General features: G+C 50.8%; 1 protein-coding gene across 2 annotated transcripts in view; it reads right to left on the reverse strand.

Annotated features, from left to right (window-relative positions):
* Positions 1-15,798, reverse strand: part of LOC119974762 (ALK tyrosine kinase receptor-like) — a 1,320,646-nt gene that overhangs the window by 393,738 nt on the left and 911,110 nt on the right. The window contains exons 1-2 of one of the 2 annotated variants that reach the window (XM_038813983.1): positions 4,163-4,636; positions 3,964-4,064 (exon numbers count right to left, since the gene is read on the reverse strand). In XM_038813983.1, coding sequence (XP_038669911.1) covers positions 3,964-3,999 — 36 coding nt within the window. In that variant the 5' untranslated portion in view covers positions 4,000-4,064; positions 4,163-4,636. Of the gene's footprint in view, positions 1-3,963; positions 4,065-4,162; positions 4,637-15,798 lie in introns of those variants that run through there. The other variant, XM_038813974.1, reaches the window with a different exon arrangement.

Here is a 15,798-nt window from a genome sequence, read left to right on the forward strand (position 1 = left end):
ATTTGCGTTGTCGTCTTGGCGAGCGTGCGTGGACGTGACTGGTCGAGCTGAATGGCTGCGAGCCGTGGAGAAGATCCATAGTTGTCGTCGTCGGCCGAGTGGGTGCTGGCAGGACCTTGTGTACCAGTCCAGGATGGCGGCACCCAGGATCTGCACGTGGAGTCGGGGCCCCAAGATGGCAGCGCCCAGGACCCGCACGTAGAGTCACAGCCCCAAGATGGCGGCGCCCAGGACCCGCACGTGGAGTCGGGGCCCCAAGATGGCAGCGCCCAGGACCCGCACGTGGCGTCCGGGGCCCAAGGTGGCGGCGCCCGCAGGGCCCTCGTGGTTGCTGGGGACAGGGTTAGCGGTGCCGGTGGGCCGATCGGAGCAGCTGAAAGCGGTGGCAGAGAGGCGCGCAGGCTGGGCGCAGGGGCCCGGGGGGGGGGGGGGGGGGGGGGAAGATTGACGCGGTGCGCTGCAAGGGCCCGGGGGAGGAGATCCCCGGTCGCTGCGCGGCACAGCAGCGACCGACTTCGACTGGCAGACCGTCGAAAAATGGCCCTTCTTCCCACAGCTCTTACAAAGGGCGGAGCGGGCCGGGCAGCGCGGGCGGGGGTGTTTGGCAAGCCCACAGACACAGCAGCAGGGCCCCGCGGACTTGTCGAGGCGTCCCGCGGCGCAGGCCTGAGGGGGGTCGGGAGTGGCGGATGGCGGTGGGGAAGCGTGCCAGGATGCTCAGGGTGCTGCAGCGCGGCTGGGGACATAGGCACGGGCGTTTAAGTTGGCGACCTCCAGGGAGGTGGAGAGAGTCCGTGCCTCAGTTAGGCTGAGGTCGTCTTTTTCCAGCATCCGCTGGCGGATAGCGGCGGACTGCATCCCAGCAACATAAGCGTCTCTGATTAAAAGTTCCATGTGCTCAGTGGCTGAAACTTGGAGGCAGGAGCAATTCCTCCCCAGGACAGGGAGGGCCTGGTAAAAATCATCTAAGGACTCACCGTAGAACTGTTGTCTGGAAGCCAGCAGATGTCGGGCGAACACTCGGTTTACCGGCTTATGAAATTCTCCTTTTAGTGTATCCATGGCCACGTCGTCTTCCTTTTCTTCCAACTATCATCGTGTAGGCTGCCATGCCCACGCTGGAATGGAGAATATGAAGCTTCTGTGCCATGGTGGGGGGGCTGCTTCCGGTTGCCAGATAGCTATCGAAACACGATGCGTTCGGAGTTTGCGGGCTGATGCGGAGGCATTCGGGCTTGATCCGGAGCTCCATCTTCAAATTTTTAGTAGATTAAATTGATGTACCATCAATTGAACGCGAGACGAGTTGCTGGACAAAAGTGTGGCTTTGATCTACTAGATGTTAGCCCTGCGGTCGATTACAGTAGAAGGTCGACCGCCGGGAGTACTGGGTTTTATACCCCGCCCTGGAGGCAGGGTTAACTCAGCCTTTCGACCAATCGGGGAGTCGTCACATGACTGGTCTCAACCAACCGGTCGAGAGGCACATGACCGACCAGGGCCAATGGTAAGCCGGTGTTCTGCACCAATGGCCGGCAGCTATGCTAATCATACCACCACACCACGTCTGGGAAAAAGTGGTTTGTTCAGAACCTTTGAAGTCAATACAAAGGCCTATACAGCACATGTCATGCAGCTTCTGTAGACTTCAACAACTTTAAGTAGCTCTGAAAACCACCACATCCCTCTACAATCACAGCAGCAGTCAGTAGAAGTCAATCAGCAGCTAGCATGCGCCTAGTTTTAGATCCCTTCAAATAGTGCTGCTGAATATCTGTTCAGGTTGTGGCACTGAGCTCCAAAGTGGCAGGGCTGTTGTCAAATCAGCGGGATGTTTTATTCATCAACCCTACATACTTCTGCCGGCTGATCCCTGTGTGTGTGCTAACACCCTCATTAAAATGGCAGCTGGCACCAGAAGTGTGTGCGCGTGCTGCAGACATTACTTTGCGGGCAAAATGGAACTCGAAAGTGCTGATAAACTAGGTGCAAGGGAGCTGAATTTTGCAGCCAATGATTTGACTGTCTACCCATAAATAAAGCTATGGCTGAACACTGCCGTTGCTTGTCAAGCTTGATCATTACGGCTGGGAGGCAATTAGTTTCTCAAACACAAAACTTGAAACAGGGATGACTTAATTAGCCTGTTCTGCTTTACTAAATTTGCAAATTACAGCTTGGTTTGTTTTTGAAAAAACTCCCCAGTAAAAAGCTTTCCGGTATAATAAACCTCAGGAAAAATGCATTTTTCAATCACAGATAATTAAATTTGTGCTTAGTTTGTTCAAAGCACTTACAGGTACCGTATTCACTCTTTCACTTTGACTAATGATTGTTCAAGGAGATATTATCTGCATGATAGTGAAGACTTTGAGACGTGGTTGAGCAGGATCATCCACTTCACCCTTTCGTGTGAAGATGCATGCAAACTGTCTCTTGTATCCACATGCTGGGACACATTACAGTTCAGGATGAGGATGTTTTTGGAGGCAGCATCAAAAACTGTGTTCCACCTATGCTTGTTGGCCACAATCACTGCAGAATTTATCGGGTAAGGAAGATTACATTGGACACATAGGTATATAGACATGTTTACCGTCGCCCACCCCCACCCCCCTCCCCACAGCACATACCCTGATTCAGAAGTATATAACTCTATTACAACCATTTCCAAATTATGTCATAATCACTGTTTTCCAAATGCAGTGGAAACTGGAGCTATGTCTAAACCAGTGCCAAATTCTAAGACGAAAACTCATATAACAGCTCATTTAGCCACCAATTATTTACTTACATCAAAAAACAGAAAATGCTGGAAAGATTTAGCAGGTCTGGCAGCATCTGTCGGGAGGAAAACAAGAGCTGATGGTTGGGATTTTCTCACACCAACAGGAGTCTTGCCTGCCAGTCAGAGAATCAGCAGGAACCCCTATCAGTTTCAGTCCAGTCTTTTTCAAGGTACTTCAGTGGCCACCATTTGGCCTTCCCGGCAATTGAGGTCCCCGGTGACAACTGCCAGAGTCAGCTGGATCAGTGCTAACTGGCGGTAATGTATCCAACAGAGCTCCGGAATCGCGGAATGACCCCCAGGTCAAAGGGTGGTGCTGTTTGCGAGGGGGGGGGGTGACTTTCAGCAGCACCCCCTTCCAGATATTGGGTCCCTCAATTGGGCACCAAGGGCTGGATTCTCCGCCCCGCTGCGCCATTTTTCGGCCCCGACCCCCCGGCGGGATTCTCCGTTACGCCAGCCGGTCAATGGGACTTCCCATTGTGGGACAGCCCCACGCCATTGGGTAACCCCCTGGCGCTGGCAAAACGGAGAATCCCACCAGCGGAGAAACCCGCCAAGAGTGTCTGGCTATGAGGGATTCCCCCACACTGGGAGGCTACTGGGAGATGTTTGAGAGGCAGGCAAAAGTTATATGGCCCTGCTAAATTGTGGTGGGCTCAAGGGTAATGGGTGTTAGTTGGTTCATTAGGAAGTCTTACTGACACCTCTATCACTTGTGGCCTGGTATTGTGCATCAGTCCCTTGCGCCCACCAATGTAACCAGGGGAAGTTTCTACTGCTGCTGGGAGACAATGTGCAGTCTTTCTCGTGATTTAGTGGGCTCGGCTGCAATCGTTTCCAGTACAATGGGCTGCAATAAATCCAACCCAATGTTTCAGGTCTGTAAACTTTCAACAGGCCTGAAAGGTTTGTTTCTCTCTGTTTCTCTCTCCACAGATACTGCCAGGTCTGCTGAGTTTTTCCAGCATTTTTTGTTCTTTTACTGTCAAATTTCCAGTATCCTCGCTATTTTCCTTTCATACCTTGTCAGCTGTTTCTCTGGGTGGAAAGGTGACAGATTATGGACCCCACTGAGGGAGTCAAGGAAGCAAGATTTGCTGGAGAAATTCACTTCTATGGGCCAATAGATAATTGTTAGGAAACGCCGGATAAACCAGGAATAATGTACTTGCCTCACACGGCGAGTTCCTAATTGGAATTGGAAACATTGGACTTCTCAACTCATTGAAATCGGCTATCAGTGTCTCTCTGGTGTTGAGGAACAGGGCATGACCTGAAGGAAAAAAAACATGCAGATAAATTAAAACAAACATATGTAATATACAAATGAGCTGTAACCTCTTCAGGTAAAACAACGTGCTATTTGTTTACCTTTAAAAAAACATTATCACTGAAAAGCAGGTTTCTTTTGTTCCAGCAGCTTTCTCAGAAGAGACCTGTTATTTCCAGCCCAAATAGCTTCGACCAGTCGAAACAACAAAATTGATCTCTCACTAAATTGGTTTGTGTGCAGCAGATGCATGGTCAGTTGCTAAAAGGTGTGGATGTGAATATGAACGCAGCTTAAGAAATTCCCACGAGAATGATTCCGGAGATAAACTGGCAATCTTGGTTTTTCTATCAATACAGTACTTACATGGAAGTCCTGCATTACTGATAAAGCTGCTAAACTGAGTGATGTGCAGAACCTAACAATCTCCCTCAGTGCAGGACTCAGCTCGGTTGAGTTTTACAAGGCGTGGGTGTTTGGAAGTCGTGGATGGGAGCACACTTAGGCTGTGCAGGCCAGTGTGGACTTAACCTTTTTCAGACTGTGAACTCTCTTCTCCACCTTCACCCCATTTTTATTTCCATCAATTTATTTTCATTTCTTTCACTGATCTGTTTTTCCCTTAAAATTGTTCCCCTCCCCTCACCCCACTTGGACCAATTGTTCCCAGTTGCCCTTTGACAAGGGGAGCACAAATTCAAGGTGAGGGGCGAAAGGTTCAGTGGCGATGCGCAGGGGAAGTTTTTTTATACAGAGGGTATTTTCGGATGTGACTTTGGGAAGTTCAGCAATTGATGTTCATGAGGCAAATGTAGCATCCATTTTGTGCACAGCGTGCTCCCAGAATCAGCAATAATGAGTGAAATTTATTTTTGGTGGAGATCACTGGGGAGAATTGTTTTCTTTTTTAAAGATATGAGGCTGGATTCTCCGCAGCCCCGTGCCGAAATAGTGTTTGGCACGGGGGCGGAGAATCGACTTTTATGCGCGAATCAGGGCCAGCGCCGCTCCAGCAATATTCTGGTCCCTGGAGAACCGCTTGCCCGCGAATCACGACGCACGGCTGGGGGCCATTGTCAGAGGCCCTCCCAGCGATACTCTGGTCCCGACTGGCCAATTTCCCAACGGTGTGGTTCTAACCAGGTCTGGCCGGTCGGGACTCATGCCTGGCGGCTGCGGACTCAGTCCCGAGGGGATCAAGTACTTTGGGGGGGGGGGGGGGGGTGCTTCATGTGCGGCCGGGGCAGCGATCGGGCGGGACAGATGAAGCGCCGCGGGGCAGATCGGTGGGACCTTGTTTCTTGTCCTGGTCCGAGTCCGCCATCGCCCTCGGTGGGACCGCTAGAGGCTGCTGCCATACACATGCGCAGACTCGGAACTGGAAGTGCAGGGGCCTGTATCCACAGCTAAAGCTGAGAGATTTATTCCGGGTCCCTGCCAGCCCCCTGTAGATGACTGAATTGCTCTATATTTTTTTCAGGAAAGTCTGGAGTGAAATGCCAACGCTAGCGTGGGGACATAGCCCCATTTTTGGAGAATCCAGAACTATTCTATTCCAAACATACTTAACATCAACAAAATACACAGTCCATCAAAGCATAGTCAATAGTTTGTGCAGTTTCTCCCCATTAAAATCCTCTCCAGCTTCTTGCAACCCCAAAACATGTGAGCATGATTCACCGCCCCCCCCCCCCGCCCACTCTTCTCTCACCCATCGGTCACTCCCTGGACGAACCCACTCATCCCCACCCGAGTCATGTGCACCCTGGGAACCACCTTGAACTGAATCAAGTTAAATATCCCCAACAGGTGAGGGGCCAACTTTTTCGCAAACTGCTTATAAAACTCCGCTGGAAGTCCGTCCGGCCTCCGGCCTTCCCCGACTGCATTCCCCTGATACTATCCATCATCTCCCTCAGCCCCAATGGCTCCTCCAATGCCTGCCTCTTCCTTTCCTCCATCTCTGGGAACTCCAACCCATCCAGGAACCGCCTCATACCACCGCATCCCCCCCCCCACTTCTTCCCCTGGCTTGACCTTATTCTACTTCTGATAGTACCCCAGAACAGGTCTTTTATCCTTTCCAGCTCCAACACCAACTCCCCCTTCTCGACCCTTACCTGCAAAATGTCCCTCGACGCTGCCTGACGCCACAGATGTTGGGCCAACACACGACTTGCCTTCTCTCCATATTCATATTGCACACCCCTCGTCTTCTGCAGCTGGCCCACTGCCTTGCCTGTTGTCAACCTGCCAAACTGCCTCTGCAACCTCTTCCTCTCCACCAGCAACTCCTTCGTAGGGGCCACCGAATATCTCCTATCCACCTTGACTAGCAGCCGCCGATGCTCCTCCCTCCTATCCCTATGTGCCTGAAACAAAATAATCACACCTCGGACCACCATCTTCAAAGCTTCCCTGAACGTGGCCACCAACACCTCCTCATTCTGATTAAGCTCCACATAGTTCTCTCACCTTCTCAGAAAACGCCTTGACTGTCAGAAGTCGCCAATCCAAACTCCACCCCGGCCTCTGCACCTGTCCTGAACCAAGCCTCACATCCAGCCAATGCAGCGCGTGGTCCGAAATCACAATTCCCGCATACTCTGCCACTATCACCCCCATCAGCACCGCCCAACTCACTATAAGAAAATCAAGGGTATGCCTTGTACGTTTGCAATAAGAAGGAATAGTCCCTCCCTCCCAGATTCCAGAACCTCCGCGGATCCACCAGCCCCATTCTATACATAAACCTTCCCTGCTCTCCCGTCATCCTCTACCTTCCCATTAACTTGGGATGCAACCTGTCCACTCTCGGCTCCATCACACAGTTCAAATCCACTCCCATGATCAGCTGGTGCGAATCCAAGTCTGGAATCATCACCTTTCCAAAACCCATAATGGTCCCAGTTAGGCACATTGACTAACACCACCGGCATCCCCTCTAACACCCCACTCACTATCACAAACCTCTCTCCAGGATCCCGCACCTCCTTGCTCCCCACAAGACAGCTCCGTTTTCTTGCTCAACAAAACGGCTACCCCCCTCAACTTCGAATCAAAGCCTGAGTGAAATACATATCCCACCCATCTCATCCTCAACCTAACCTCACCCTTCACCAGGAGATGCGTCTCCTGCAAGAAATTCATCTGCTCTCAAACTCTTCAGGTGTGCAAAAATCCAGGATCTCGTAACCAGTCTGTTTAACCCACAGACATTCTATGCCACAATTCTTACTGGAGGCTTGCGTCTCCTCCTCACTCGATTGACTGGCATCACCCCTTCGGTTCTGCCTCGCCCAATCCCACTCTGAACCAGGTCCACCCAAGATCGCCACCCATCCTACCCATGACCACGTTTATCCTCCAAACCTGCCATGACACACTCCCCTCTCCCCCGTTTCCCCCTCCCCACCACCGCAACATGGCCAACCATCATGGCCTTCTCCCCCACCATAGTCCCATTCACTAGCATTGCTTGCTAGCGTGGCAACTCCCGCTCAAAGGCCCTTGTACACACCTCCCCCCCTCCCCCCACCAACCCCATCATGGCCTGTGCAACAGGCCCCCAACGACCCTGAATAACTGCCAAAACATCAACACAACCCAAAGGGTTCCATCTAACGCACTTCTTGCATGAAAATACACCAGAATTCACAAATAACCTCCTCCCAAAAAACAAAAGGTGGGAAGGGGCGAGCGATCGCACTCCGTACAAACTTACAGTTTATGGTAACCCAGAACAACGGTACCTCCCAACTTTCACGGACTTAACTCCTCCAACCCATGCCTCCCCTCAGTTTTTCCCCTGCTTATAATCCCTTGTAAAGTTATTAGCCTCCTCTCAGGATAATACTCCCAGCCATCGTGAGTCTCCCAGCGTCTAGCCGGGTACAGCACTCTGAGCCGAATCTGTCATCTGTACAACACCGCCTTGGCCTTGTTGAAGCCCACACGCCTTTTCGCCAGTTATGTGCCAATGTCCTGGAAAACCAGGACTCGATTACCCTCCCACTCACACTCGCTTCGCCTTGGCCCACCTCAGGATCATCTTGTCCAAAAACCTGTGCATCCGTATAATCACAGCCCACGGCAACTCCCTTGCTCTCAGCTTCTGCCTCAAGAACCTGTGGGCCTGATCCATCTCTGGGGCCTTGTTCAACACCTTCTCCTCCACCAACCTGGTCAACACTCTTGAAATATACTCCGTGGCACTCATTCCCTCCACACCTTCCGGCAACTCCACAATCCACTCCACCCCTGCACCTCAAGTGATCAACTGATAAAATATTGTGAGTATGAAGTCACAGTACAAAACTATCTGGATGTCAGCATTGATCAAAGCTGGCTTAGTCTATCTGACGGAGAGATCACCAGATTTTCTGTCGTCTGGACTTGTTCTCCTGCTCCTCCAACTTCAATTCCACTGACTTGCATAGATTCCCCAAGGATCCCTACCACAATCTCCAAGGACACAATATGATCATTCTGGCTTGACACCACCTTTTCCACATCCCGGATTGTCGCCCCTTGCGCATCGAGGCACTTTCCAACTTGATCCAGAGACCCGCATTTTCGCAATTGGTACTGCCCCACAGGTCTCCTCCAACTCCTTCGTCAGGTATTTCACTGTCTTTAGCCGGGTCTGATAGCCAGTAAACATGCCAATCCAGGGGAGAACTTCTTCTCTTACACTTCCTGCTTCACGTTTCTGCTGAATCTACCCAATACACAGGTGAAAAGAGCCGAAGCCATCGCCTTTGAGCCGGTGCTGCCCTGTGCGCGATCACTCCCTCCATGGCCGTCACCGGACATCCACACTGAGGGAGGATTGTTGGTCAGTATACTCACACTGCTTTTCCTGAATACGCCACGGGGTATTAACTACTAAAACAAGGCAGAGCCACTTCCGAACAATTCTCCAGGAAATTGTCCATGGCATGAACACAACATTTTCCAAACTCCAAACCTGGTTATTTCTCTATCAGACAGACTAACCCAGCACTGATCAGTGCTGGCATCCAGGGAGCTTTGTACTGTGACTTAATACACACAAAATATGATCTTATCACTTGAGGTGCAGTGTGGACTGAAACAGGAGGATGGAGAGAGGATAGGAGGCCAAGAACAATATGGCGAAAGTCGCACTTCTGACTTTATTATCGTTTCAAGTCACTATATTAGAGGGCTTAGTGACCGAAATATGGGTTCTGCACAGTCATAGACATATAGAAAATAAGAGCAGGAGTAGGCCATTCGGCCCTTCAAGCCTGCTCCACCATTCATGATGATCATGGCTGATGATCCATCTCAGTAACCTGTTCACGCTCCCCCACCCCAATAATCTTTGATTCCTTTATCCACAAGAGATACAGCCAACTCCTTCTTGACAACGTAAAATGTTTTGGACTCATCTGCTTTCTGTGGTAGCGGATTCCGTAGGTTCACCACTCTCTGGGAGAAAAGATTTCTCCTCATCTCAATCCTAAATGGTTTCCCCCGTATCCTTAGACTGTAACCCCTGGTTCTGGACACCTCCACCATCGGGAACATCCTTCCTGCATCTATATAGTGTTAAACTGTAAGTTGGTGTTTTAATGAGTCATGCAGAATTATGCTGAGACAGGTATTCACATATTGATCAGCTGTCATAAGCTACCTTTGGAAAGAGAAGCCTCTTATAGATAATACCATGGCAACAAAAATGAGTTAATTTCAACTCTCGCCGCAGGTGTGCAGGTGCTGATGGAAGAATATAAAGTATCTCTCGGGCAGTCAGCCTTTCCCATAAGCATTTATCTTCCAGACGTGTTAGATTGGAAGAATCCCATTGTGAAACTCATTAGAGTGGCATTGAAGGGAGTTAGAAGCCGAAAGAATAATGCGAGTTGGCACAAAAGTTTATGAAAGCTTAAATGTCTGCACGAAATTACAGGGACAGCTGTGAATAACTGAAGAGTCCACAATAAGCAGTGAAGTTTGAGGTTGGAGTTTCATATTGTTCATGATGTAAATGGAAAAACAAAGCATTTGCTGTCACCGCTGTAATGTGTGCTGGGCTGGCAATTTCCATATTAAATGACTGGTGGTTTATTGATGGCCTTGGTGGTGTTTCAGGGCCTAGCAGTGTGTCAAAATTTGGCCACAACCTAATAATAATAGCTTACTGTCACAAGCAGGCTTCAATGAAGTTACTGTGAAAAGCCCCTAGGCACCACATTCCGGCGCCTGTTCGGGGAGGCCGGTACGGGAATTGAACCTGCGCTGCTGGCCTTGTTCTGCATTACAAGCCAGCTGTTTAGCCCACTTGCTAAACCAGCCCCTAGGACATCCACATCAGGATGTGCACCTGGAGGTGGAGAATTTTCCAAAACAACTCTATTGGACTCGAGGTTAATACAATTAAGGAGTCATATGCAAAGGATCATCTGACTACAATATTCCACAATAGAATGAGCCATCCAAACATCGTACAAAGTGATGGAGCGAAATGGAAGCAACTGAGGATTCAGAGGCTTAATCACCAGAGGACAAGGTATGGTTCCAGGGCCTAATTATCATGTTCAGGAAACGGGGGCAAGAGATCACAATTCTTGCCAATTAGCCACCGGCATTGAAACATCTAAGTGAGGGCTAAGACAAGTGACACTGGTATTGTCCCCCCTGCCCCCAATCCAGGATGCTCTTCCGCCAAAAAACGAATGATCAATTGACCAGAAAAACAGTGATTTACATTGCTGTGAACTTATACAGATAGCTGTGAAAGGGTGTACTTAGTATATGATACAGAAATTTTCCAATTTTACCAAGGGAATCGTTCATCAATAAACTGCTTCAATTGACTCTAATCACAAGTAGGTTATGCACCAGAGCAATATCAATATGATTGATTTTCTGTTCCTTGAAATAAGACTACGCTGCCCGTAATACTGACAAATGAATATGATGAGTACAAGGTCGTGGTGACCCGGCTGTGCTGGTTTTACAAAGCTCCAGAGTGGATTGATTCTCAGTCCTGATTGATGTTGACATCATCTTTCATCCAATCGTGACTAAAAAACACAAGCGTGTTAACGGATAACAACCTACATCTCGCCTGCGAGTTAAACCGAGACTGCAACTCCAATTGAAATTGGATTATTCTGGGACACATTCTTCCGTTCCTCTGTTAATGGTGAGAGGTTAGGAGTGAGGAATGGCATGCCAGCTTTGTATGTCTAAGACAGGATCAGATTGACATGTCTGTGATTCAGCGAGCCACAGAACGGTACATTGCAGATTCGTGCCCCATCTTCTAAAATAAAAATCAGAGGTGATGTAAAATGCGCTACAACTTTGGAGCCCGCCATCCAGTTACCGCCTTTGTCCAACACGCACAGCTGACCATGTGCCCAACATTAGGAAGGATGCCATGCCAGTATTTAAAAGGATAACCTATGATTTGCAAGTTAGTTACAGATTACTTTCTACTTGCTCTCTTTTAGTTTGTGGAAGTATTTCAGAATTGGTTGCAGTAGGTTGCAGGGAGTGGCTCTGCACATGGAGAACTCATTGTTGCATCTGCAAGGGTGCCGGACACACCATTTGCTCCCAATCATAGAGAGCTATAGGGCGGCATTCTCCCCTACCCGGCGTGACGGAGGTTCCCGGAGTAGGGGAGTGGCGCCAACCACTCAGGGGTCGCGCCTCCCCAAAGGTGGGGAATTCTCCCCACCTTTGGGGGCCAGCCCCGCGCCGGAGCGGTTGCCACCAGAAGACCGGCGCAAAAAACCGGCGTCCCCGGCAGCGGGGCTGGCGGAAAGGCTTTCGCCGGTCCGCGCGTGCGCCGGCAGTGACGTCAGCGGCAGGTGGCCGCTGACGTCACTGCCGGCGCATGTGCGATGTGGGTTTCTCTTCCGCTTCCGCCATGGCGGAGGCCGTGGCGGCCGCGGAAGAAAATAGTGCAGCCAGGGCACTGGCCCGGAGTCTGAGCCGGGGGCCCCGATCGCGGGCCAGGCCACCCGTGGGGGCACCCCCCGGGGTTCGATCGCCCCCCGCCCCCCCAAGGCCTGCTCGCGGCGCTGAGCCCGCCGTTCCAGAGGTGGTTTAAACCTCGGCGGTGGGAGAGGCCTCCCAGCGGCGGGACTTCGGCCCATCTGGGCCGGAGAATCACCGCAGGGGCCTCTCCGATCGGAGTGGCGAGATTCCGCCGCCGCCACTTCCCGGGTGGCGGAGAATCTCTGCCACGGCGGGGGCGGGATTTTAGGCGTCCCCAGGCGATTCTCCGACCCTGCTGGGGGTCGGAGAATTTCGCCCATAGTTGCAATCTCTCCTGGGCTGCAGCATGAGGGAGTGATGGTGCGGTGGCAGCAATAAGAGTTCAAGCTGCTCCGCGAGGGAGGGAGGATGAAGGGAATGGGGGTTCTCCACAGGAGGCCCTAAACGTCAAGGATCTTTCAGGCACAAATCACTGACCTGCACCGAATCCAGAAGCAGTGGGTGCCTTGTTTGTGCTTTAAGGAGGCACTCACAGAATTCTGACACCTCATGGATCCAGGCCTGCAGCCTTAGAGGAGATGATGGTGCTGCCAATGCCTGTGAAGGAGACTCATTTTCTTGGTGTTGGCTATTTCCAGACTGGAGCAGGCAATGGATCTAACATCTCCCAGCTCACTGTCTACTGTTGCATCAGAGAGTCTACCCCAAGAGTGGGGAGGTCATTGTATTCCTCCTGAGCAGAGAGAAGCAGGCAGAGTGCACGTGACTTTTCCAGGCTGGCATGCTCCCTCACGGTGCAGTTTTCCATGGACCTTACACACATGGCTCTGCAAGGCTCAGTGCTGAGATGTACCATAACCACAAAGATTAGCATTCGCTAAATGAACGTTGGTTTGCAAGAATGCTCCAAACATCTTGGGTGGGATTCTCCAATAATGGGGCTATGTCCCCACGCCAGTGAACAAATGCATGTGAATCACTGGATAGTAGGGTCCTGGAGTAGTCCTCGCAGCTCCGGCTGCCGATAGGGGGCCCTGCACTTCCGCTCGGGGGTCCACGCATGCGCATGGCGGCGGCCTGCGTCGGCTGCCCCGTGAGACACGGCCGATCCGCACCACGGACCGGCACCACGAAGATCGCCCGTGCCCGCGGATCGGCGGCCCCCGATCGGTAGCCTGGCCATCCTGGAGGCCCCCCGTAAATGATCCACCCGCCCCCCCCCACCAGGGCGGCCGTGGACTGAGAGAGCAGCCACCATGCTGAGTTGCCGCCGGGTGGAACCATGAGAGATCCACGCCGGCTGGAACCCGGCCAGAGGCACTCAGAGAATCGCCACAGGGGCCTCTTTCAATGGCCCACGACCGGCGCCGCCACATGCCCAATTGGCGGCGATTCTCCGGGGACTGGAGAATCGCGGGAGCGGCATTGGACCCGATCTCGGGTTTGACGCCCATTCTTCAGCCCCGCCCGAATCTCGATTTCGGAGCGGAGGCTCAGAGAATCTGGCCCCTTGTCAATTTCTACAGCAAGTCCTCACTTTACGTCACCCTCCTTAATGATGTTTCATTTTAAAGTCTTTTTTTTTTCAGGGCCCATTTTATAATAATAGTCATCTTTATTAGTGTCACAAGCAGGCTTACATTAACACTGCAATGAAGTTACTGTTAAAATCCCCTGGGTGCCACACTCCGGCGCCTGTTCGGGTACAAAGAGGGAGAATTCAGAATGTCCAATTCACCTAACATCACGTCTTTCGGGAGGAAACCGGAGCACCCGGAGGAAACCCACGCAGACACAGGGAGAACGTGCAGACTCCGCACAGACAAAGACCCAAGCCGGAAATCGAAACTGGGTACCTGGTGCTGTGAAGCAACAGTGATAACCACTGTGCTACCATGCCACTCTTAAATTACATCGCGATATCCATTTTAACTTCATTTTGTGTCATTGCCTTCTGCGCCACCATCCCATATCTCTGCCATCTTCATTGTGCAACATCGTCACATCGGTTCAACTAATATTCATCAAATGTTAGGCCCCTTGATCCGATTTGTTGCCATTCTGAAGGAAGCTTTCTGCACTCGAGAGAACTTTGATTTTCTTTTAAATGCCAGGAAGAGATGTTCAGAGGAAAGAAAAGAGTTTCTGTTTTGCAAGCAATGGGTTGAAGCCTGGACTATTCAACTGTGTGAAAAAAGGCTCCTTTCTTCACTGAAGCAGATTTCAATTTTGGAGTTTCGGGGGTTCCTGCTGTGGATGAGGCACATAAGAGACTGAAGTTTGTGAGAGCTGTTGTTGTACACAGCTACAGAAAAACTGCTTTCCTTGTCTTTGTGTGAAAAATACACAGGCTGCACATATGGCTGATCCCCCTTGTCCGGGCCTGCAGCAGGTGTGGCAGAGGAGTTATTTTAAGACCAGTGAGAGAGCCTTTTGTACCAGGTGAAGTAGTAGGGTTGCCAACTCTGGCTAGTTGAGCTGAATGGTCTCCTTCTGTGCTGTATATTTTAAACAATTCAATGTGATACACGTGTGATTGGCAGCAACAAAGATACAGCAGAAAGCAGCTACAGGGCTCAGCTCCCGTCAAGCTGCTCACCTGGTTTTGAGTCAGATTGGCTGTTTCCATCGACTGCGAACAATGATTCAGTGTGAAGCCGAGTGACTTCATAGACTTTACAGTGCAGAAGGAGGCCATTTGGCCCATCGAGTCTGCACCGGCTCTTGGAGAGAGCACCCTATCCAAACCCACACCTCCACTCTATCCCCATAACCCAGGAACCCCACCCAACACTAAGGGCAATTTTGGACACGAAGGGCAATTTATCATGTGCAATCCACCTAACCTGCACATCTTTGGACTGTGGGAGGAAACCGGAGCACCCGGAGGAAACCCACGCACACACGGGGAGAACGTGCAGACTCCGCACAGACAGTGACCCACCCGGGAATCGAACCTGGGATTCTGGAGCTGTGAAGCAATTGTGCTAACCACCATGCTACCCGTGTGAGTGAGAGGGAATAAACCTGCCTCTACTAAGTTCCTCTCCTGAGTCTGAACAATTCTTCTCCCTGCTGTCAAGGGGGATGGAAACCTTCAACATTCCGGAGTCCAGCCAGTCACCACCCATTCCAACACTAATTAATAGCCACTAATTAATCTCTCTGCATCAGTCTCAGCCGAACATAATCTTAACTCATAAGCAGCATCCTTTGCTCCTGATCTAAAGCCCGAGTGGGCATTGCCTCAACTGACTGGACCACTCATCACATGTAGATCATTTGGATAGTTCCATTAATAGGCTCCACCAATGCCTAGTTGGGTAGTGGGGAGTAGGTTCCTGGCATAGGAATGGTCAGCTGATACCTCAATGCGGGCTCTGATTGGCTGACAAACACCCTTGTTGTAGAGTGTTGTGTTATGCTGCTTCAGATAACACAGGCTGCTACTTGATGCCGTCTTTACTAAAGGATGCTCCAGACTCTGAAATGAGTTCAACGTGTCTATTGAACTATTAACACAGTTCTCAAATGAGTTCGACTCTCTGCTAATCTAATATAGTAACTCAGTCTAACTGTACCAGCTTGCTCTAAGCCATGTGCTGGGGTGTGATGCTGCTTATCAACGCTGTCCAACTCTCTAGATGTCTGTCTGTGGAAAGAGGCAGGGTGTGAGTGCCTCATCCCTTTTATAGTGTTTATGTCATGTCCCCTTGTGGTGATGCCACCTCCGAGTGTCCTGGCTGCCCATTGGTTGTGT

Source organism: Scyliorhinus canicula, chromosome 1 (genome assembly GCF_902713615.1).
Source record: "Scyliorhinus canicula chromosome 1, sScyCan1.1, whole genome shotgun sequence".
Lineage (NCBI taxonomy): Eukaryota > Metazoa > Chordata > Chondrichthyes > Carcharhiniformes > Scyliorhinidae > Scyliorhinus > Scyliorhinus canicula.